At 26.2% G+C, this 25,329-nt stretch overlaps 2 protein-coding genes across 3 annotated transcripts; both read left to right on the top strand.

Annotated features, from left to right (window-relative positions):
* The first annotated feature begins 5,491 nt into the window (after positions 1-5,491).
* On the top strand, positions 5,492-12,017 carry LOC126904559 (probable cytochrome P450 6a14). Of its 2 annotated transcripts, none has more exons than XM_050683680.1 (5): positions 5,492-5,947; positions 7,960-8,559; positions 10,648-10,875; positions 11,392-11,643; positions 11,709-12,017. In XM_050683680.1, exons 1-5 carry the CDS (start codon positions 5,671-5,673, stop codon positions 11,873-11,875), a joined length of 1,524 nt encoding a protein of 507 aa, XP_050539637.1. In that variant the 5' UTR covers positions 5,492-5,670; the 3' UTR covers positions 11,876-12,017. The 2 variants fall into 2 exon arrangements, with proteins under 2 accessions (XP_050539637.1, XP_050539638.1); XM_050683681.1 differs by lacking the exon at positions 5,492-5,947 and adding an exon at positions 5,971-6,762.
* Positions 12,018-18,252: 6,235 nt separating this feature from the next.
* On the top strand, positions 18,253-19,624 carry LOC126904563 (uncharacterized). Its single transcript, XM_050683685.1, has 4 exons — positions 18,253-18,444; positions 18,859-19,014; positions 19,135-19,296; positions 19,387-19,624. The coding sequence occupies exons 1-4, from the start codon at positions 18,343-18,345 to the stop codon at positions 19,552-19,554; spliced, it is 588 nt and encodes a 195-aa protein (XP_050539642.1). The 5' UTR covers positions 18,253-18,342; the 3' UTR covers positions 19,555-19,624.
* Positions 19,625-25,329: the final 5,705 nt, after the last annotated feature.

The following is a 25,329-nucleotide window of genomic DNA, read 5'->3' as shown; positions in this document are numbered from 1 at the left end:
TTTTTATTAAATGTATTTAAAAATACTATTCAATACCAATGAAAGTATTTGAATACTTTTATTCAAATACATTTACTCAAATGCTTTACGCCTTTGTAGATAATAAATCTAGTTTAAAAAAACTAAAAAACACGTTTTTAAAGCACATCGAACTAAAAAGTTAAAAATAATTATTTTAAGCTTATTTTAAAAATTATTTTTAACTTTTTAGTTCGATGTGCTTTAAAAACGTGTTTTTAGTTTTTTTAAACTATATTTATAAAACTGTCGTTTAAAAAGTTAAAAACTAACTCTCCACGTGCGCGCGTGGAAGTTACACAAAACCCACAACCCACATACATGTGAAACTAATATAATCGTGTTACAAAAAAAAATACTTACGTGATACACGATATGAAAATATGTAATATTTTTAATTAATTTTTTTACAAATCTTATTATATAATAAAACAAGGAAAAAAACGCTTTTATGGAATAATTACTTAGCGTGCTCGGATTTTCAAAATTTTTTAACATGCACATTGACTCATTTCTGCTCATACGTTTATTCTGAACCTTAATTATATGGTGTAATAAGTATTTTTATTAGGATACTATTTTGTATTTGCACATAGCACTATATTTTATCGAGGAATATTATATGTTACATATAAATTTCAAGACGGTTATAATTATATAAGTTTCTATTTTCATTAACAGAACAGTACATTATTAATAATCTTTTTTTTCTCATAAGTCTATGAGTTAATCGTTTAAATTGGGATTCATCTATGACAACTATGCTGTCCAACGTTAAATCGCAGTTACCAATATTTTTATCAAAATTAAATTTTTTACATAGTCCCACGTATAAATAATCTGCTGAATTTTTTTATAATTATTCTATAATATAAACACAATTATTATAATTAAAATATTAATAATTTTTGTGTATTCCAGGGGTGTATTTATTGTAGATATAGGCCCCCCTTGAACCAGTGCTATCAATATTTTTTTAGGCAACTTCTAATAAATAAGAACCCAAAGTCCTTTTTTTTCATCATTACTATAATTTTTAGAAAAAAAATTCTATAACATGTTTAATAAAGTAAAAAATATTAAATATCCTCCTAAAATAATTTTTTAATAGGCCTAAAGGAAATACCTCATTAACAAACGTTAACCTTATACCCAATATATTTTATAATATTCTCTTTTTGAATTTTCCTGATTTTAATAATAACATTTTTAGATATAGTTTTGTTACACTGATTCTGATGTAATATTTTTTTTGAAAAACACTTATCGTGCTCGGCGTAACCGGTTACCCCTATCGGAATCAGTGGCCTACTTATGATGACGGCCCGAAGAGGCTTACACGCCGAATGCACGTAAGGCTCGTAGGGATCCGGGTCGGGGCGGAGCCCCAGCTAGNTACACGCCGAATGCACGTAAGGCTCGTAGGGATCCGGGTCGGGGCGGAGCCTAGTGTCCAATAATAAAAAAATCAGAATTTTTTAGTGTCATTATTATAAATTGTATTTAGATATATAAAATAAGCAAAAAAAACACATTTTAATTTTTCCGTAGGATATCGTTGTACATGTCATAAACTTGTATGGCACTCTGCTACCAATTATGTTAATAAAAAAGCTAATCAAAAGCGCATCAAAGGTAATAAATTTCTTTTTTCTTTATTTTCTGAAATTATAATTATAAATCTTAAATTTAAAACCAACTAGAAAAAATTAATTTTTTAAGTCAACTACTAAATAATTTTAATAATTATTTTAAATTACAATTATACTCATTAAGTAATTGTTTTCTAGATTAGAAAAAAATACTCACCGTTAATTGATTTAGTTACTGCATCATGTATCATCTGATTCATGATAGCTCTGTTCAAAAATATGTTATCTTTGAACTGATTCGGGAAAACTATGAGATTATTTTTTTGGTTAAAGCCTTTGCCAAATGAATAGTTTTACGATTAGCCATCCATAGTTCCAGACAATCACATTCTTTAGGACAAGCAAAAATGCTTTTATCTATGAAATGATATCTACTGGACAAAATTCCACTGAACTCACATACCAGTTCAGTAGTGAGACATTTTGAAAGAATGCGCTAAATATAACACGAGATAAGATACCTGTGATCACACAATCAAGCAAAGCACAAGTGACAGCGTAAACAAAATATGTAGTATCGAAGACGTCAGGAGTGTAGAAATGTGGATCAACAATGGGGATGATTTAGAATAGTTTTTATCAGCGTTCCTTAGTCAATTAGTATACTTACGTAGAGTGCTATTGTCTTAATAGCACCCTACATTTTAACTAGTGCAGTAATAGATTAACTGTTAGAATGAGTAAACAAATGTGTTGAATTGAAATAGGATGGCATTTCTTTCAGAAAAGTCAGATATTTGTAGATATCTATATAATATTTTCAACAAAATAGTTTTAAAAGTTAATTTCTGTAAAATATCGAAAAATTATTAGGTTTCTTCTCTTGCAATACATAATGAGAGTTACATTATACACACGCACAGAGGTGACAAAAGTATCCTTTCGGGGAACAAATGCATTTTACCACCCCATCGAGTTTTTTCAAATTTTTTTTTTTTTAAACGTGTGTTTTTCAATGCTTTTTTTAAAAGTGTTTGAAAAAATTGTCGGAAAAAATTGGTTCAAAAGTTATAGCTTTTTAAAGTTGAAACGTCAAAAACTAAAAATAGCTCAAAAATTGTTTTTTTTTTAATTTTTGGGATTTTTTCTCATGATACTATTGTGAAACTATAATGACGTAATTATTACATAATATCCTCATTCTAAAAATCCTAAAACCAAAATTAACTTTAAAAATAAAAATTTTCCAAATTTTTTTTTTCAAAACTACGCACATTAAAATTACGCAATACGAAATAAAAATGGGGTTTTCATAAAATTTTATATAAGTGATTAGGTAATAACAAGAAACTCAATTAATTCAAGTTGAAAAAAAAAAAAAAGACCACGATGTGGTGTTTTACTTAGAATTGTTAATTCAATAAAATAAAAGTTTATACTGTATATTATGTATATCAATTAACACTTGTTGAAAACAAAAAAAAAATACTATTAAACTATATATTGAAATTTCAGTATTCATCTTGATACCATTTAAAATAATTGCACCTTTGTGGGTTCGTGCGCGGTTTTGCACAGCAGTAATACGGTCTGTCCTCATTAGTTCCTGAACTAGTAATGCATAATGATGCTTGGGTATGACAATTACAGTTGTGATAATCTTCAGCCATGTATTTAAAGTATCAACAACGCGTTGGATCAATATAATCTTTACGACACACGACAAATTGCTTGTTACTCGATTCTAAATAACTATTAAGGTTTATCCCAAATATTCACATTTAAACCACAATGACATTTGTACAAATTTCCATCATACATCCATCGGTTCATAGTGAGAAAAAATAACTTAAATAGAAAAAGAATTAAGCTGTAGTCTATTGGTAAACTACTAAGATTATACTATAGATTACATCGTTTATTTTTCAATGTTACTGAAACAGTGCATCATGATCTTTGTTACCAACTGTCAAATATAAAAACGTATTATCATAATTTAAATAATGCAAAAAATTTTATAGTAGTTAGAATTGAAACTGATACTGTATGCATAAAAGTATCAGCAATACCATTTCAGCAACAGTTTGAATTGAGCAGNTATCATAATTTAAATAATGCAAAAAATTTTATAGTAGTTAGAATTGAAACTGATACTGTATGCATAAAAGTATCAGCAATACAATTTCAGCAACAGTTTGAATTGAGCAGCGCGACGTACATTTTTTTATTTAAGTACCTACACACATATAAATATTTTTTTTAGTATAATTAAATAAATAAAATTCGATTACTGAATCATCGATAATACTTTTTCTAATGAATTAATGCAAAAAAACAAAAAGAACAGAAGTATATAACAAAATTTGTCAATGATGGTTGAAAACTTTGAAAGCTTATAACTTTTAAACTGGACTTCCCGACAATTTTTTTTTATATATTCTTAGTCAGTATAAAAAACTGAACTAATTTAAAAAAAAAAAATTGAAAAAACTTGATGGGGTGGTAAAATGCATTTAAGCCCCTTTCGGAATGGCTACGTAAGTAAGGATACTTGGAATATGTAGTCTACCAACAAAATGTAAAGGTACTTCTCAAATCACGCTGCCGGCTGGATAGTACCTAACTAATAATAACTAAAACCATTTAAAATTGACTTCAATTACTACTTAAAATCGTGTTTCTATTACTCTAAACATCTTATATCAGATTTCCGTAAAATAAAGACGTCGGTTATAGCTTCCCTTAATTTGTACTGGTAACCAGAAACAAAAAAATGAAATTTGCTTAGGCCAAATTTAATTAGTTAATAATTTATTTAATAAAATCTGAGAATTACTTAATTTTCATGACTAACTTAGGTTTTTTAATCATGAAAAGGCAATGAATTAAATTAAATGAGATTTTATGTGTTTAATAGGTTAAGACAGTGATGTATTAAAAGAAGTTAATTTGAAAACACATTTTTTAATAGAATTTAATAATATTTATGTTACTGGAAATTTTATAATAAATTAATATAAAAGAATTTCGTTATATGGTTGCACTGATGTTTCTGCTCTCAATTCAAACCACTATTTTGTATAGGTCAAGTGAGCTATCTGATTTTATATAGTCAGCGGGTAAACTACTTCTAATTGAGACACAGTACGTCTTGTTGAGAAATTTGTAGTGGGGATCTTACATCGGATTATCGTATATTTCTATAGAATTATCTCGATAGTAACTATGGCTGTATTTTATATTAACTTCTTGAAGTTTTAACCAGTTGTATATAATAAGAATTTGTTGAGAGGTGGACTAGATAACTACTCGTGTAGTTTTTAACTTTTTAGACGACAGTTTTATAAATATAGTTTAAAAAAACGCGCGCAAATTACTCACTCCCGGAACGTGGAGGTAGTGACGAAAAATGACAATACGGAAATCATGCCTCGTAACCGGAATGAATATTTTATATCTATTAATGAGAATAAAGTGTGTTAATATATAAATTTTAATAGTAATTAGACTATATATGTACATGTAAAGCGACTTAAGTACATAAACGTATCATGCACTAGGTATAGCCGTGTTATGTGGGCGGGCGGGACGGACTATCGTTATATCTGAGGTATAAACGGCGGTAGGAATATATACGTAAGCCGTATGGCACACGGATGGTATTGGTCAGTCAAAATAAAAATTTGTTTATATGTATATAATATTGATGACAAGCACGCGTGTACGGGTACGATAACCAAAAATAAATTTATACAGGAATAGTGTTGCCGTCGCGTGGGGAGCGAGGCGTGGGGTGGGGTGAATTTGTTATGACAGTCTAGTCTCAAGGCCATAGACGACGGAATATGCGATAACGCGTGGCGTGTGGAGAGTTACCAAACATCCTCACATACATACATTCAGGTGAAACTAATATAAGCGTGTTAATAAATAGCTTATCTTAGTTGTTTTCTTGTTTCGTTGTCAAATATGTATTGTAATATTAACCTGATGTAAATGAATAGTATCAAATTTTGTTAAGTGTATCTAGTATTTTTGCTAATATAAGTGACTTTTAGTTATGGAGTGCTGTGATTTTAACTGGCTTCTGCTGTCAATTGTAGTTGGCGCCGTTTTCCTATTTACAACTTTGTATTCGTCTTATTGGTATAAACTAGGTGTAAGATGTCCGTGGGTACCTAAACCATTATTTGGTCATTTCTTTGAATCTATTATTGGTAAAAAACATGTAATGGCCGTTTGGGAACTTATCTATCAAAAAATGGGTGATCAGCCATTTGTTGGCGTTTATAATATGCGTACTCCTCAATTGGTGATAAAAGACATAGATCTCATAAGTAAGTAACATAAACTCTTTAAATGATAATTGAATTTTCAAAAGTATAGACCTAATAATTTTGTTATTAAAAACTATAACTAATTAAAATTGAACATTAAAATTGTAATGGGAAAAGTACTAAGTAAAAACTAAATTTTATCGAAGGAAGAAGAGCACCATCTAAACGGTCTGTATTTATGATAAGCGTCTTTTGTTTGTTTACAAGATAATTCTTGTAAATGTAATTTATTTTATTTACCAAATTATTAGGAAATTTATTTACTATGTCTACCACGTTAAATTGAAAAATTAATTTTTCGAACTAGTACCAATCTCATGTCATTGCCTCGATTGTCTATTTTAATATAAGTTAAAAAAATTGGACAATCTGTCAGATATAAATCCTTACATTAAAAGTTAATGACAATAATTTATTTATTTATTAAAATTCTGAATAATACAAAAAAAAATCGAGTTTATTATGTCTGTAATGTAACTAGTTGTAAGATACAACTCAAGGACAAAGTTTCTGTATTGTCGTTAATACGATTGATTTATTTTTATCAAAACCGGATTTTTTTTATAAGATGAATAATATTGTATGTAGGATTTTTACGTTTTAATCACGCAGTGTTAAAAATAGTATACTAACATGTTTGAAATACCAAACATTTTGTAAGACCAAAATTTTGAAAAATTTTAAACAATTTTTGAACAATTCTGATTTATCGAGATCGTCTTTTTAAATTTTTTGGTTTTGATAAAGTATAAACATTAATTATTTCTGAAAAAAATTGTCTACGTGTTTTTTAAATCAGCTGAATCTGAATATTGGTAAAAACTAAGTTTTAACTTGATACACCATTTTAAAATAATTTATTATTATTTAATATTAATAAATCTGTTATATTGAAATATTTAGTAATTAATCAAAGATAACATGCATTTATCGTTCATTTTTTTTTGTGTATATTTCATATTACTCATGATATTTTCTATTTAATAATAGTTTGTTAGATAAATATATTTTTATCTATTGTTATTTTCATAAGTAATTTGTATAAAAAAATTATTTTTTCCTTATCAAATGTTATAAGAATTAATTTAAATTAAAATTTATGGATATTTTTTGATTTTTTTTTAAATTCAGAATATAGATATTAACTAATTCGAAGATTAATCTGAAGTAATGACAGATTATTATCAATATTTCAAATTTGATATCCTCAGCAATTTCATTGGTTAATTAATTTTTTGCCGGCCCATGTTATTAATAATAAGTTTTTGTATTTATTTCTATGATGTTATTCGTCATAATATCAACATATAAAATATAATTTTTGTTTGTCTTCAATGAATCTAAAATTCATTTCTAATTATTATGATTCCTATGATAATGCAAATATTAATTATCGTTTTTAATTTTATCAAACATTTTGTATATAAATAGCCCAACGCATCAATAAGTAATCGTTTATAATATAGATAAATAATAGTCTTTTGTATATTGTCTCAATTTTAACATTAGAAGTTCTATTTACACATCTTATTATACATTATTTACATTATTTTGTAGAACTAATATCTATTGTTATTATTATTTTCTACATATTTAAGTGCAATTATTTTAATTTTTCTTGATAATTTTGACTGCATTGTAATAAGTAAAGTAAAAACGTTGTAATCACTAATTTTGAACTACTTCTCTATTTATATATTTTTTAGGTTAAATAGTTAATTAAGAGGTGAGTAATTGTGTACTGAATATATTTCAGAAATAATTATAATATTTAATTATAAGTGCGAATTTAAGAGTATTAAATACTTTAGAGACCCGCAAAAATTTAAATATCTTCTATTGATGGTTTTATAAAATAAAATAATTTTTTGACTATTTGTTTCTATGTTATTCATTAATCTCGACATCATTTGCTCTAAATAGTGATTCGATACTAAACTTAATCTTAAAGTATTTTATATTTTCTTTTATTTAAATTAAAAAAAATATTTATGACCCATCGCGTTTAACAGATTGCATATTAGTTAAAGACTTCAACCATTTTAACAGTCGTGGAATTAACTTCGATGTTCGTTCAAATCCACTTCATAACAATATATTTGTTAATGGCGGTGAGCGATGGAGAATTATGAGACAAAAGATGAGTCCTGGGTTTACTTTTAATAAGCTGAAGTATATGATAGATCAAATAAAAGAGTGTATCGATTGTTTGAAGTTGAACATAGATAAAATAGTAAAAGAAGAGTCTGGCGAAATAGAAATCAGAGATATGATGTCCAAATATTCAACAGACGTTATTGGTAGTTGTGCTTTTGGTCTTAAATTAGACGCCATCAATGATCCTGATTCGGAATTCCGAAAATACGGTAAAGCTGTTGTTACCCCTTCTATTAGAAATCAGATTATTTCAGCGATTTTACTTACCCAACCGTTATTATTACGACTTTTGCCAAAAAACAATCGTCGACAAGAAACAATTTCATTCTTCAAAAATGCCTTCCAACAAACTATACAATATAGAGAGAAAAATGGAATAGATCGTAAAGACTTTGTGGAGCAATTGATGAAAGCTAGAGAGGATTTAGTTCTCAATCCAGAATCAAAAAATACTGGTAAATTAATTTTTTATATTTTACAAATAAATTTGTTCTACTGCAATAATAATAAAATGATGTATAAATGTGAAAGGCAAAAAACAAAATTAAATATCACATCTGGCCGTATTTCATAATTCTATATAACTTGTACATAAATGATAAAATTTACTCATTATTCGCACAAATCATCAAACAATAAAAAAGTTTGCTAAAATTATGATTTTTAGCGTTTTATTTTAGTTTAATTCATTTTATTAATCTCAATTCATGAAATAATGAAATAATTTTAAATGTAAAAAAAAAAAAAATGTAACCCACTATTATTGGAGGTCAAAACTTATAATTTTGTTTAATATAAAATGTGATTTTTCTAGATAGGCCCTTATTGTACTGATAGTTTGAATAATGAGTAAATTATATTACTTAGGTACAGGTTACACGTTTTGTGCTATTTAATTTTCAAAAAAATCTAACCATTCTCTGTATATAGAAGACTTCAAGATAAGTTTTTTTATTTGTAGTATATATATTAAAAAATATTTTTAAAGAATGCAGTATTTTCATAATATTTTCAAATATTTGCACTTTTTATGTTTCAAGTTTGGAACCCCTCGTAATATAAGGAGAAATGGTTAGATTTTTTAAATTTTATTTTTTAGCTATTTAATTTTTAAAAAAATCTTATTTTATTTTAATTAAAAAAATTTAAATATATTTATATCTTTTGCACATTTTTGTATTAGATAAAACAATACTAACAATTATCCATAGAGGTAGCGAAATATATAACTAATTTATAATTTTTCCATGAAAACTGTAATACAAAGTATTGAATATTAATTTCATACTAAATTTAATTTTTATAATATGTTTTTATATAATATACTTCTATGGGAGCTTCAACTTCCATAGTAATATTCTAAGTCTCCTTCAAATAAAATGAAATTTCTTTTTCAAAAAAATGTGAGATAAAGTAATGTGGTAGAAAAGATTTATGTCTAGTTTTTATCCAAAATTATAAATTAAAATATGGGATTACAGCTCCTATAAAATATTTTTTTAGGATACGGCCATGTTTGGTTTTCTGGTAAGAGTAGGAGTGCATCAAGGTCCTGCTTTAAGCTTTTACTTATTCTCTATAATGATGGATGAAATTACAAAAGAAATACAAGGAGTGGTGCCGTGGTGCATGTTATTTGCCGACGATATAGTGTTAATAGGGGAAAATTGGGAGGAAATTTATCAAAGGCTAGAGGTGTGGAGTTCAGCTCTCGAAGAAATGGGTTTAAGAATAGTTAGAAGTAAGACAGAGTATATAGAGTACGAGTTTGACAAAGGAGAACACGAGGTAGGTGAAATGAGAAAGTCAGTAACAATAGGCTAGGACGTGATTGGAGAAGTAGAGAGTTTTAAGTAATTAGGGTCAGTTATGCAAAAGAGTGGTGGTATTGACGAGGATGTAAGACACAGAATTATGTGCGGTTGGTTGAAGTGGAGAGAAGCGTCTGGCGTTTTATGCGATAAAAGAATTCCAATGAGGCTGAAGGGTAAATTCTACAAGACTGTAGTGAGGCCAGCTATGATGTATCGTTGTCAGAGTGTTGGGCGGTTGATAAGAAAGTAGAGCAGAGAATAAGTGTAGCAGAGATGAGAATGCTTAGTTGGATGAGTGGAGTGACTAGAGAAGATAGGATAAGGAACGAGCATATAAGAGGAAGTATAGGTGTTGCGTCAATCGTGGATAAGATGACAGAAAATAGACTTAGATTGTTTAGTCATGTTATGAGGAGAGAAGAATGGGAAGCTGTAAGAACAGTTATAGAAATGAATGTTGAAGGAAGAAAAGGTAGAGGAAGATCAAAAAAGAAATGGAGGGATACTATTGAATGAGATTTGAGGACAGCTGATGTGAGCATAGATGATGTGAGAGATCATGTCAAGTGGAAGTTTAGGATAAGGGTGACCGACCTCAAGTAGTTGGGATTAAGGCGAGGAAGAAGAAGAGGAAGATACGGCCATGTTCATTTGATAAATTACCATACAAAAGTCAATATAAATTTACTTAATTTTTCAAAATTATATTAAAATATAATTACTTTTTAGATGTTACATTTTCGGAAATGGATATTGTAGCAAATGCATATATTTTATTTATCGCTGGATTCGATACAGTATCTACAACACTGACCTGCGCTTTATATGAGCTAGCATTGAATAGTACAATTCAAAATAGAGTACGAGAAGAAATTCAATGTGAAAAATTGAAGAATGCTGGTCAATTAAACCATGAATTTTTAAGTAATCTTACATACATGCATATGGTTATCAAAGGTAAACATTTGTGTCTCTTTTATTATCATTAGAAACACATATTAATATATACTAAAGCTTTGAATTATGGTGAAATCTGAAAGTATTTTGATTTTGTTACCCCTTCTTATTAAATAAATATAATAAAATATATTTAATAAGTAAAGGACTGTTCAATTTTATAAATGATAGAAACGATTTTCTTTACTTATAGTGTTTTCTATTCCTCTATAGTACTCTTTGAAAAATAAGATTTTTAAATTAATCTGCCCCTACTTTTAAAGATTATTTTATAAGTTTATATTCATATGTTAAATTAAAATTTGAGTTTTTAAACTACTATTATATTCCTCAATACATATAATATTCAGCACTCCTCATCGGGTTACATTTAACTCTTGTCCTACTTTTTTTGTTATGCATTTTTATTTCTATACAATATATATATATATTAAATATATTATCATTTAAATTTTAAACCCTCTTTTGTTATAAAACTTTTACAAATTCTAAATATTATAAAATATTGATTTTCAGAGACGTTAAGAAAGCATCCTCCACTTGGTATTTTAGAAAGAGTAGTAACTGAGCCATATAAAATACCGGGATCAAATGTTACTTTGGAAAATGGTACAAAAATAATTATACCAATAAGATCCATTCAACACGACCCCAAGTATTATTCAAATCCAGATGAGTTTGACCCTGAACGATTTTCTAAAGAGAACGAGAGCAACTTATATCCGAATACATATTACCCTTTTGGAGATGGCCCTCGACTTTGCTTAGGTATATTTTAAATATTATTTTTGTTGTTAACTATTTAGTTATATAATTGACTTTTTTATTTTTAGGTAAACGGTTTGCTGAATTAGAAATGAAAATAGCTTTATCTGAAATATTATCAAACTTTGAAATTCTACCTTACGAAAAGACTCAAATACCTCTTCAATATATAATTGGTAGTTTTGTAAATGCACCAGAGAATGTTTGGCTTATATTCAAACCTATAAATACATAAATATAAATGATTAAATTTTTTATGTAATCTCACAACTTTATTATTTTATTAAAATTTAATTTATATTCCTATATTAATTAATTTTATTTGTAAACTAAAAAGTGTTATATTTTTTTAAAGATATATTGTTTTTTTTGTTGAATTTAGTTTTATTTCATATCGGCCATACCATATTTAAATAATACGTTTTCATAGTGGGATTGTGGCACAGTAGGAATTGGGTATAGTTGGAACAATACAAATGATATTTGATAGCGTTTAAAATCACTATAATAAAAATAGCTTTTATGCAAATCTGTTGATAGTGTTTAATTTTTATAAGGAACTGTTGGATTATTTCAAAATAAACATCTACTCATTATTCTTTACTAAATAAGGAAAAAGGAGTTCTTGTTGTATGAAATTGATACTATACAATTTAATATTGTAATTTTTACGATATAATTATACAAAATTAATAAGTCGTTTTATATTTCATTACATTTATAGCAAATGTATATAAAAATTAAAAGAATTAATGAAAACTTTTTAGAAAATATTTGTTAATTATGAATAAATACATTGGTCTTCAAGGAATTTTCATCAGTCTTCTCAACATATATTTTTGCTCCGATTTCAAATTTACAAATAGATTTCTTTTTTCACCCCTTTTTGAATTAAATATTTATTATAAGTTATTATCCAATTAAAATTTTGTTAAAAAATCTACATAATTGAGCGTTTTATAAAATTTGATTATAATTGTAAAAATTCATTGTAAGGTTCAAGTGAAACTAAAAATTAAGGGGATTTTTCCAATATTTGGTGACTATGAGTTCAACTATTAAAATTAAAATCTAGTTATTTTAACGTATTGATCATTAGAAATGGTTCAGTGGGAGCTGAGAATTTTTATGAATAAACTTATAAAATGTGCCAAGAATCGAAATTAAAAAAAACAATCAAAAAGTTATTAAATGAATCTTCTCAATCGAGCGTATTATAAAAAATTGATAATAACTTTAAATATCCATAGTTAAATTCAGGTGAAATCCAAAACCACTTATTTAGAAATTATTTATATAGCACACATAATAGAGTTAAAAAATTAATAAACTACAATGTAAAATTATTCAATTTTGTAGTTGAAACCTATTATCATATACCTAATTCGACAGTAAATACTTTTAAAGTCTGTATGATGAACATGGGATAAGTAACTGTTTAATTGATAAATTAGAATTGTTACTTTTAAAACATTAGAAATTTATGATTTAAATTGTCTATAGGAAAAATATATGGATTAAGTAACATTTAATTGATAATAAAAAAGAAATTTTTCTAATTTTTGAGGGTAATATCTTCAACTAGATATTGTAATCATTTGATGTATCGTTAAAAAAAGTTGTTTAAATAAGAGCTGAGAAAATAAATGAGAGCCACAAAAAAATCACATATTAAAAATATTTTTAATATCAATAAGAAATTTCTTCAAACAAGAGGAGAATACAGTAATGGGATCCTCAATATTTATTGAAGTTACTGAATTTTAATAAGATAAAAATTCAATGAGTTAAACATTTTGATCTAACTCAAAAACTTTTGTAAGGTATTTTAAAATAATATAAAATCGAGAATTTTAACACAAAAACAGCATAAGGTATTACCATAAAGACAAAATAATATCATACATTTTTTTTTTTCATAATTAAGTACATTACATTTGCTTTAATTTAAGCTATACATAAAAGTATCAGTATTTTCAGAAACTTTCAAAAGATAAGTTGAAAAAGTTAATTTTTTTTTCAAAAAAGTTGTTATTTTGAAACCTTCCCTGTGGGCAGATAAAGGATCATATTTATAAAAAAAATATACAAAATGACAGGTAAATACCTCATGAATCTATAAAAAAATAATGTATATTGATTTGTTAATTTTTAAAAATGTTGTGGTAATTTAAGTAAAAAAATTGAAAAAATTAGCAATTATTAAATTTATAATTTTTTTGGAGATATGCCCCAATTTCGGGGAACGAGGGAAATTTTTTTAAATTTTCAAGGGTAATGTCTTCGACTAGATAAGATTTGTGATCTTTTTACGTATCGTTAAAATAAATCGGTTTGGTGAGAGCTGAGAAAAAGTTGTAACAGACACAAAAAAAACCATGTTTTAGTAAAATTAATACATTCTCAGGTTCGCATCGAAGCTAAAATATTGAACATCTCTAATATGTATGAACATATTTTTGGGTAACTTTTTTATAGAAAAAAAAAATACAGTAATGCGATAACTGGTAGCGTAATAGTTGAGAAATATTTTGTAAGCCGTTTTCCGATATTGAATTGGGTTCCTTTAATTTAAACTCAATGATTGGCATTATCTTATATAAGTTGGGTTGGTTGAATTGAAGGTTAAATGACAAATTATAAGTAAAATAATTTTTTCACTTCAAGTTTGATTTTTGATATCAAGATGGTAACATTAGATAAGCCTATTAAATAACATATCATACATTTTTTATTTATAATTATTATTTTTTTGTACATTCTTTAAAAATAAACTTTTGAGCTGTCATACTTAAAATCTAATATAAAACACTTGAAATCAATTTATCTATCAGAGTTGTATTATACACTGAAATAAATGACAAAAACGATATTTTTGTCTTGAAATGTTTGAGTTTATTTTTGATTTTAAGCTGTCACTTTTTCCTTTTTTAGTAATTTCAGTTTATTTGTAATATACTTGATATATTTATTGATCTAATATTCGTGGTCATCTGTCCATTAGTCGACGATATTTTTATAGATTACTTTGCAAAAATATCACATGGAAGATGTCTATAATGAAGTATTATTTGGAATATATAAGTATTCAGTAAGTAAGGATACGGGTTTCTATTGTTCTAATTGTTTGTAAAATTTGATCCATTTCCTTACTTTTAGAACACTATGTATAATGTAGTACAGTGGTGGTTCGTGGGTGCTTGTGGTGTGGGTGCGACTTTTAATATAATACCGCTAGTTATAGGTATAAAAAATTGTCAAATTAAATATATTAAAATAAAACACATATTATTATTTTAAGGTCGCAATAGAAAATTGAAATGAAAATAATAATAATAGCGATTATACTGTTATGGCAACCGATAACGCCACTGGTGTAGTAACACATTTTAATACATGTAATAACCCAAACATATACTCAATAAAAATATGTCACCAAACAGTGTTCCATGTGGATAAGATAATAATACTCAGTCGTGGTAGCAATAAGGCAACGACAACGAGATTTAACTTAAATTAAATTAAAGTGTACTAAACTTAAAGGATGATGGTATTAAATAATAACGATTATTTTATCCAACAGAAATAATAGATATGTTACGACAAACTGTGATAATACACCTGAGTAGTTACATGACCGCGAAAAAAGCTAATCAGAGACTGATATTTATGTCAGCGCCGCCGGTTGCCGGTTAGTGATAATTCGGGTTTTGCTTAATGGACGATTCAGGGAAATACAACATGGTCGGTGTATTAATATCTTGATCCGGGTGATATCCAGATCGGTGCGACGCTAATACCACGGCCGTGTCAACCCTTTTACATAAAATTCAACAACCCTGTTACGCATTTCACAAAACCACCACAAAAAATACTCTATCACATTGACCAACCAAATCCAGTAAACACATATTTTAAGAATCTCACTAGATATCGCTAAACTTCATTTTGCGGAATATAAAAAAGCAATTTTTTCAACGAAAACGAGTTCGCCCTTGGTTGCAACTTAATATCAAATCTACGCCGTTTTACATTACATTTTTAGTCGCCTGGACTTACAAGAACCTATACATCTTATTTTCGAGCAAACACTTTTTGGTTACACAAATATTTCAACGCTTAAAAACATATATTATACACCTTACATATTTTAACTTTTGTTAGTGATTCATTATTTTTGACTCGCTCACTATTAAATAGAGTTTATAATAATTTAATATAGTGTGTCAAGTTAATTTTTTTTTAATATGAGCACTTTTATCTTATTAGCTTACATATTAGGAAATAATATAATTTAAAAGAATATTGGTTGGAAACAACTATTATATTAAAGAATGAACGTATTAATCAGAACCTGTACTAAACATTATGAAGCCTAATGCAAAAATGTTTCACGCAGCTTTTTTATTTCTGTAATAAAAAATATATATTTTTGCAATATATTTATGTTTGTAGGGCCTTAATTTTGGGGACCTAGAAGAGTAAATTAATTGTATTACAATTACCGATCTTATTTAATGTCCAGGTGAGCGGATGAGTTCATTTACAGTATTATTTTGATAATTAGGCTTAAGATAAAAATTATTCTAACCTGCACATTATTTCAAATTTATTTTTTTAATGAGAATAATAAATTGGCCAATGCTTTAAAAAATATTTTTTCAAGATATAAATGAAATATACATTAGTTAATAAATAAATATTTAATTTAATTTTTTTTAATATTTACTTCGACAGCCATTTGCATATAGAAGATAAGTCATTGGAAATTTTTTTTTCTTTTACGTGCAGTACATAACTACATAAAATTTAATTTAACATATGTTCAAAGGATGCAGCATTTCTGGAACATTTTCAAAAGTTAAGTTGAAAAGATTAAGTTTTCATGAAAAAGTAGCAATTTTAAATCCCCCCTAGTGAACAGGTTGAGGGTCGAATTTTCAAAAATTATATACCATAACAATGGAAAATACCTAAGGTATTAAAAAAAATATATTAATTCATTTATTTTTATAAAAGTTATGATAGTTTTAAGTTTAAGTTTAAAATATGTCGAAATTTACTGTTTTTAAAAATTGTATTTTTTTTAGGAATTTCCACCATTTACGGGAGTGATGGAAAAAATTTCAATTTTGGAGGTTAATGTCTTCAAATATATATATTGTTTTGACGTACCGTTGAATGAAATCGGTCTGGTGAGAGCTAAAACAATTTGACGACAGATAAAAAAAACACATCGTAGTAAAATTAATACCATCTTAGCTTCGCATCAAAACGAAAATGTGTTTTTGGTTTGGACCTGGATACTATTAATGATTCCCATATAGCAGTTACGTCATTATAAAGTATTTATTTTTCAATATTCAATTAAGATTCATATTATACTATCCCTTATTCAAATCATTATTTTTAGGCGTTATATTGACTTGCTTCCAACCTCAAGAGTCAATAAATTTTTTTTGCAATGCTTTTCAACAAATTTTTCATTATATTATTAAGAGTAAAATTGAACGAAAAATGTTATTTAACTACAAATGTAGACTAGAGAAGATTTAGTACTAAATCCAGTTATAAGAGATGAAGATAAAGAACTTAAATTATTTTATCTTAATAAGATTAAGTAATTATATAGATAATTTTTTATATTGGTGTTGTTTAGCATAAGAATTGGCGAGGAGATTTTAAAATTATTCTATAACGTTAAAAACTGTGTAATCGAAAAACTAGGCATAAATATATCATTACATAATATTTTATAGTATTTTAAGAAAGAGCTAGATTATCGTTATCTTTAGTGACACAGATCGGTTGCTACTGTTTCAAAATTTATGTTCTTAAATCTAATTTACGCCCCAAATATTTTGACATCTATTTTGAATTCACATTTAACGCATTAATATATTATTGAAAACCACCTTATAATTTTGTTTGGTAACATTAATCAAAAGTTTAGAAATTAATAAATATATCAATCTAAAAAATATACCATATCCTATATAGCTAATACCGCTAGTAAAAGTATAAAAATACAAACTCAAATCCAATATGAATTTTTAGGTTTTGAATTAAATTATTGCATAAAATTATTGAACATTTTAACAAATAATTCTTGTTAATATTTACTTGAGGTAGTAAAAATTCAGCTATGTGTAACGTACATATTCTCTTTAGTTGAGATTTAAAACTGAAAAATAAAGTCACCATCAAGCTAACAGAACACAATTAATATCATAATATTCTATTATTCATTTTAGAACAACGGTAATAATAGAATTTTTGAAATACATATAAACAGCAACTATTACCTAAAGTTTGCACAATTTTTTTTTATGAAATTACAAGGAGTTTATTATGTAAAATTTTACTATTAGATTGTGGGTCGATTTTGATAAATATATTGCAGCAAAATATAAGTTCTTATCAAGATACTAGCCATTACATTTTTAAAGATTGTGGTTTTAGATTTGGTTATTTTTGGTTTTGTTGCTATTCCTAATTATTGTGAAAAATATATAACTGATATGACTTTCACACATTTATTTAAAGGTCATTTTGGCGGATATAAAAAAATGTAAATAGCTCTAATTTTTACAGTCAAAAAAACATCATAGAACTTATATTTTTAAATTTTCATTTTAGTTTATTATGTTCATTGTGTGATCTTATAAAAACGTTTACATTTATATACCTTTCAAATTTAAAATGGATCAATTTTTAAAAAAAATTATTGCAATTAACATTTTTATTTCATTAAATTCAATATTTTCTATTGAAAGAACTCCTTTCATGCCAAATCTCCCCGTCGTAAGTACTTGGGTTTATTTAATAAATATAAATTTCATAACGAATACAGTATAAATATAACTCGGAAAATAACATTTTGATATAGACGACTTCAAAGTTTTGACCTTTCATAAGAGTTAAATCCAAGTTAATTTTTTTTTTTGATTTTTATAGAAATCTTTGTCAATTTTCTTAGGAACAGCTTCCATTATTTAATGGATAATAATAAGCTAAATAGAAAAATACTAAAGTGTCTAAAATCACAATTATGCTTTTATTCAATAGTGAAATATATAATTATTTTAAATATCTGAATATCTAATAATAATTTTATTTGAATTTAAACATTTTATCGTAAATTATTTTCAATAAAATATTTCATAATTCACAATAAATTTTGATCTTTATAAAACTATAGACTTAATTCATATTTAGGGACCATTTAAAACCAAATTCAAATTCGTATCAATTTGCAATGATACTATAGATTATCCCTTGAAGTTTAATTATTATATTACAAAACCTACTCCGACTCAAATTCTATTAAAGGGCAATATTACTTTCAATATTCCGTTAGACGACAGATTATACGTAAGTACTGTTTTTGTGTTAATTATCATTTATGAATTAAAATTAATTAAATATATATATATACATTAACTTAAATATATATATATATATTTAATTGAAAATTTTTCTTTCGCTATAAAGTTCAACTTTAACATGGCTATTTGGTCAAAAATTGGAGGATGGAAAGATAATGCATTCATTTACAAAAATAAAGGTGCATGTTTAACAATGAAATTTTTCATGAAAAATATGTGGAATGAGTATCTATCAAAACATCATTTTACTGATTGTCCCATTAAACCAGTAAGAATAAGATATAAATTATTATTTTCTTGATTAAAATTTTTATAAATAATTATTTATAACAATGAAACACTGAAAATATAATTTCAGGGTTTTTACAAAGTGGATAGTTATGATCTATCACAAGTAGCAGAGGCAAATTTTCCAAATCAATTTTTCTATGGTTCTTATAAAACCTCATTGTATTTTACGGATGAACAAAATGTTCAAGTTGGCTGTATATTGTTTATTTCAGATGTATTGAGACCATGGGAGTAAAAAAAAATGTGTATATATATATAAATAAATAAATAAACAGTAATAAACATTAGTTTATTGTATACATTTATACGCTGTAATAATTAGTTTTCATATTTATTTATATTTAAATTTATAAATGTATGGATCATTAATATTTTTTTTATAAACGTTTTATATATATTTTCTTCCGTTATACTTTTTAGCTTTGAAGTGAAACTTTTTTTAATTACCTTAGAAGGGGAGTACTCTGATTATATATATATTATGTAAGTCTAGTTGACATAGAATATAACGTTAAACTTATTTAAATATTAGGTTTTTTATTTAATTTGATTGATACTTAGTATCATAGCTATATAAATACTATAGACATCAACATATTCAGCATAAAGTCAAAATTTTAAGATTATATATGTACTAACATAGGTTGATAAATTAAATAAATTTCTGTTGAATTTATATATATTTTTACGGAGTTAATTGATTATTATTAAAAATATGAAACTTTTATTTTTATTTCAAACATTATTTGGTTAAATTCAAGTATTGGAGAGCGTTGTGTATGTTAACGAAACTTAAATAATTTATTAATGAAATAAAGTAAAAATAAAAAAAAATACAATTAATATATAGTTCAGTGTTAGGCAGGGCCATATTTAAGATTTTAGCGTTGAGTAGCTACATAAATTATGGCGTCCCCAATTTTTTTTAGAATCGCTCTTTAACACAATATTAATTAACACAAAAAAATTCAAAATTTTATGAACTTATGATGATAATTTTATAATAGAAGGGAAAAACATAAATTATAACAATTTTTGCATGAAGAGTTAAGCTTATAAATTTATTAATTGTACAGAGAGATTGATTAACTATGCCTCATAAATTATGTCTGAAAATATAAGAGTTATCTTTTTTTTACTTATGAAATATTATGTTTATTTTTGGTAATGAGGAGGCTGACCATTTAGCCAAACTTACCAAATTCATTACCCGTCGTCCAACCCTCAATATTCCATCATCCGACTTCGTTTCATCCCTTAATAAGACGTTATTTCTAGCATGGCAAGAATATTGGTCTTCTCCTTTCTCTCTCAACGCAGCTTTGCACAAATCAATTTCACCAACTATTATTAATCATCCTTGGTTCCATAAACTTCCTCTCTCCCGGTTCCATATATTATCCTTTTCTCGACTAAGACTTGGTCATAATCGCCTTCCTTTTCATGCGTACAAAATGTCCCTTAACAATTCTCCTTTCTGCCCCAAACATGACGATGAAGTTCTCTGCGATTTTCCTCATATAATTTTTGACTGCTGTGCATTTGAAAGTAATCGTTCTATTTTATTTAATAATTTATCTCATCTTAATATCTCTCCTATTAATTGTTACACTATTCTTAACTCAACTTCTCTCGATGTAATATCTTTAATTATTTCTTTCATTCATTCAGCTGGTTTTTTTATTTAACGATGTTTACTGTAATTTTGTTGATGTACGATCAATTGTATTATTATTATTATTTTCTTTTCTTTTCTCATTTTATTTAATTGTTAAGCTATAATAATACTTTGTATTGAAAGCTAATAATAAAAAAAAAAAAAATATTATGTTTCTATCTTGGGCTGCTCAGTGAGTAAAATTACATTTTTATGATCATCACTTATGATTTAAATCAGTATCAACTTTCAATTTTCAAATGGTAACTCTATTTTTTTTTATATATAGTTAGATTAGATTTAGTTTTAAAAATTTTTTTTTTTATTTTATTCAATAATCAGCGAGTTATGATTCATTAAAGTATAGGAAACGTGAGTATTACTTATGATGATTTATAAAAGTCGCGCAAGTTTTACGTCGCAGTACAATACACCGATAGTTCTTATCTGTACACTAAATGTTAATGTTACTGTATTTACCGGAATACTGTTTTATTTGTTATATCCCTTAAATAGTGATATCCCTTTAAATAGTGATATCCCTTTAAATAGTGATATCTCGTTCAGAATTGATTAAAATTGGTTTTTTTTATGCTGAACAAGATTAATAAAAAAAATAAACTGGGTTGCTATTTGGAAAACTAAAGTTGATATTGATTTAAGGGTTGAAGGATGAAGATGGATCTTTATTTTTCTTGTCAAGTAGCTCAACAAAGATTTATAACAAATAAAATAATTACATATGTGATACCACTAAAATTTTTCAAGAAATTCACGAGGCATAGTTAGTCAATTACTCTGTATAAAAAAATCATGAAGTAATAACAATATGTTTAATACATAGGGTAATTAATAATATGTAAAATATTATGGAACAAACAGAAGACAAAAATTCATCTATAAATCATTATAGACAAAAATGTAATGAAAAAACATGTAATAAAATACTACAAACGGCTAATATGAAATAATAGTAACATTGGTGGTCAACTTCTTGCCTTTTGAAATACCTTAGTAGATGTATACGGTATGTTTGCCATACCCCCAAAATAGCCAAGGTCGTTTCCTATCCCTTGGTAGATAAGCGGTGTACACGGTCGAGGGGAGTGTACCCCTGTTATTATTTAATATTTCGGGCTAATTTCGAATCAGAAATTATATTTTTACTATTACCAATAATTTTTGGTATTATTACTAAATAGTTAAAAACTATAGGATATAACTATAAGGAAAATAGTTCTGAATGTTTCAATTATATCATTTATTTAAACAACAAAAGATGATAAAAAAATTTTTAAAAACAAAAATAATTAGTTTTTAAATTATTACTGATTTTATCATTTTTAACATATTTTTTGGTATTTTAAAATTGATTATTGGAAAATTTATAATAAAAAAAAGTTGAATTTGTTACCCATAACTTTTAGCTCAACTTAAAGTTTGAAATTTACACTATTAAATAAAAAATTTTATGATAGTTAAAAAAATAGTATTTTTAAGATTAATATGCAGTCCAGAAATTGTATAATTACAATTTACTGTAAATTGAATATATTTTTGCATTTTTATTGTAACACTTAAATAGAAATCATAGTAATAATTTCTAAGTAACTTTTGTAGTTTAAAAATATTCTACAATTTTAATATTCAGAACTTAATTTTAATGATTTACTTAAACTAAAATAACCAATCGAAATATTAAAAAAATCTACTCTATTGAGCGTATCATAAAATTTGATTATAATTGTAAAAGTCCATTGTTAAATTCAGGTGAAACTAAAAATAATTTTTTTTTTGATTTATGATTTATATAACCACATGACTTTTATCACAATATTTTTATTAATATTAAATTTTATCGACGGTGTTAGTAAAAAATATAGAGATATAATTTGTTAAATGTACTTTTTTTTAAAATGTAATGTTAATTAAATAATAATTAAGAATTGTATAAGTAAATATATAACTTCTTATGTGTTCTATTATTTTAATTGCGAATCTAAAGCTATAGCTTAGGTACAAAGTATACTTAATAAATAAACATATTTTTCATGTTTATTGAAAATAGCTAAAAAGTGTAAATTTCTGTAAAAAACTGTATCGGTTAATTTTGGGTCACTTGTCAGGCTCGACGCCATCTACACCTAAAAAGTTCTTTTCAGCAGGCACGGCGCCAAGGGAGGGCAAGATGGGGCTCGAGCCCCCCCAGAAAACTGTCCAGCCCCCCCTATTGAAAAATATTTACGAAATAACAATAACTATCAAAAAGTCACATTACATTATTTTTAAAAGAACTTCATAATAGAAATTACGAAATATACTTTTTAAATATTTGAAATTTATATTAATACTTTCATTGGCTTTATAATTTATAAAATATCAAAATGCCGTGATTATAATATTCATAGTGTATACAAGCCTACGTTATCGCGTTCGTATCAATGTGTCAACGCCTTACATAGTCTATTTTTAAACAGGTTTTTATTAGATGATTATAAGACGTCAATTTTATTTTGTTTATCAGTGCATTTGAAGCTTGTCGTGTACGTGTATGTTTATTCGTGTGTTATATAGTGCAAATTTGTTTTATTTGATTTTTGATTAATACTTCTAACATGAGTAAAGACTATAGTTGTATTAAATTAAGAAAAATCGATTCGTTTTTTGGTCCAAGTTCACATAAAGGAGAGACCGAAACGGCAAGTAAAAAAATTAAAATCGAAAATACAGAAAATGAAGAATGGGAAGTTCGAAGCAATGACACCAGTATTGGTACTGATAATCATTCATCAGATTCAGATGATTTTCAACAGTTAAACTATCTACAAGAAATAAAGAATGTTGAACCAGAACAGAATCAAAAACAGATAATTGATAATCAAATGGAAATTTTTTCTAAAATAGGACCTAGTGATATAACACATATAGTCAGTGATCCACCAACACAACCAATTTTAAAAAATTACCCACAGTCTAAGTTTGGGAATGAATGGAGACAATTCCGTCCTGAATGGTTCAAATCATATCCTTGGCTTGAATACAGTGTATTAGATAATGCTTGTTATTGTTCTCCTTGTAGATTTTTTTCTCATAACTCTGATAATTCACCATTTTATAAAATTGGATTCAAAAATTGGAAAAAAGCTCTTGATAAAAATGCAGGAATTAAAGGCCATAATAAATCTTGCATACATAAAACTTGCATGACGAAGTGGGAAGGGTATAAAAACTCCAAAAAAACAAAATCAATTTTAACAACATTAAATGAGGCTAATTTATCTTTAATTAAAGAAAATCGATATTACATTTCAGTTATTTCAGAAATATTATTGTTCACAGCCTGTCAAAATATTGCACAACGAGGTGATGATGAAGGGTCAGAAAGCCTCAATAGAGGAAATTTTTTAGAACTTCTAGAACTTTGTGCTAGGAGAGACGCAAGATTTAAAGCTAAAATAGATATATTAACAAAATNCTAAAATAGATATATTACCAAAAAATGCGAAATATACTCATCATACTATTCAAAATGATTTATTTTATGTAATGAGTAAATTAGTTTTAGAAACTATTGCGAAAGAAGTTAAAGAAGCCAAATATTTTGCTATTCTTGCAGATGAGACAAAAGACGTGAGCAAAACTGAGCAGTTATCTATTATGGTTCGTTATTATCATAATAACACAATGAATGAACGATTTTTAGGGTATGTTCCTTGTAATGAATTAAATGCGAAGGCTCTTTTTGATTACATAAATAACACACTGTCAGACTGTGGAATAAATATTAAAAACTGTATAGCTCAAACTTATGACGGTGCAAATATAATGAGTGGTAAACAAAACGGGGTTAGGTCAATTTTTCAACAGCATGTTCCTCAAGCACTTTACACACATTGTTTTAATCATAGATTAAATTTAGTAATTGTTGATGTATGTAAAAATATACCTGAAATAGAAAAATTTATTACTCTACTTCAACAATTGTACAACTTTATTAGTAGGTCAACTGTTCATACTAAATTCATAGAACTTCAAAATAAATTATTACCGAAAAAAAAAATTATGGAACTAAAAAGGATTTGTGAAACTCGATGGATATGTCAAATTTCTGCTTGTATCGCTGTAAAAAAAACATTTCCTGTGATATTACTTTTATTACATCAAATAAGCCTAGAATCCAAGAGTGAAAAAGAAATGGAAGCTAAATCACTATTATTTCACATTAATTTTGAATTTATATTTTGTCTCTACTTATTTTGTGACACATTTAGTGAGATAAAAATTGTGTTAGATTATTTACAAAAACCAGATTCAGATTTGGGTTCTAGCTGTCTACTAGTAGAATCATTAATT

This window comes from Daktulosphaira vitifoliae, unplaced genomic scaffold (assembly GCF_025091365.1).
Source record: "Daktulosphaira vitifoliae isolate Bord-2020 unplaced genomic scaffold, ASM2509136v1 Scaffold_4, whole genome shotgun sequence".
Lineage (NCBI taxonomy): Eukaryota > Metazoa > Arthropoda > Insecta > Hemiptera > Phylloxeridae > Daktulosphaira > Daktulosphaira vitifoliae.
Note: the sequence above shows the minus strand (reverse complement) of the source record. Positions and strands in the feature narration are given on the sequence as shown.

Coding starts and splice junctions, on each gene's coding strand:
- LOC126904559 (XM_050683680.1), top strand. CDS start 5,671: ATGGAGTGCTGTGATTTTAACTGGCTTCTGCTGTCAATTGTAGTTGGC. Junction 5,948..7,959: donor AAAAGACATAGATCTCATAA/GTAAGTAACATA, acceptor CGCGTTTAACAG/ATTGCATATTAGTTAAAGAC. Junction 10,876..11,391: donor CATGCATATGGTTATCAAAG/GTAAACATTTGT, acceptor ATTGATTTTCAG/AGACGTTAAGAAAGCATCCT.
- LOC126904563 (XM_050683685.1), top strand. CDS start 18,343: ATGGATCAATTTTTAAAAAAAATTATTGCAATTAACATTTTTATTTCA. Junction 18,445..18,858: donor TCATGCCAAATCTCCCCGTC/GTAAGTACTTGG, acceptor ATTCATATTTAG/GGACCATTTAAAACCAAATT. Junction 19,015..19,134: donor CGTTAGACGACAGATTATAC/GTAAGTACTGTT, acceptor TTCGCTATAAAG/TTCAACTTTAACATGGCTAT.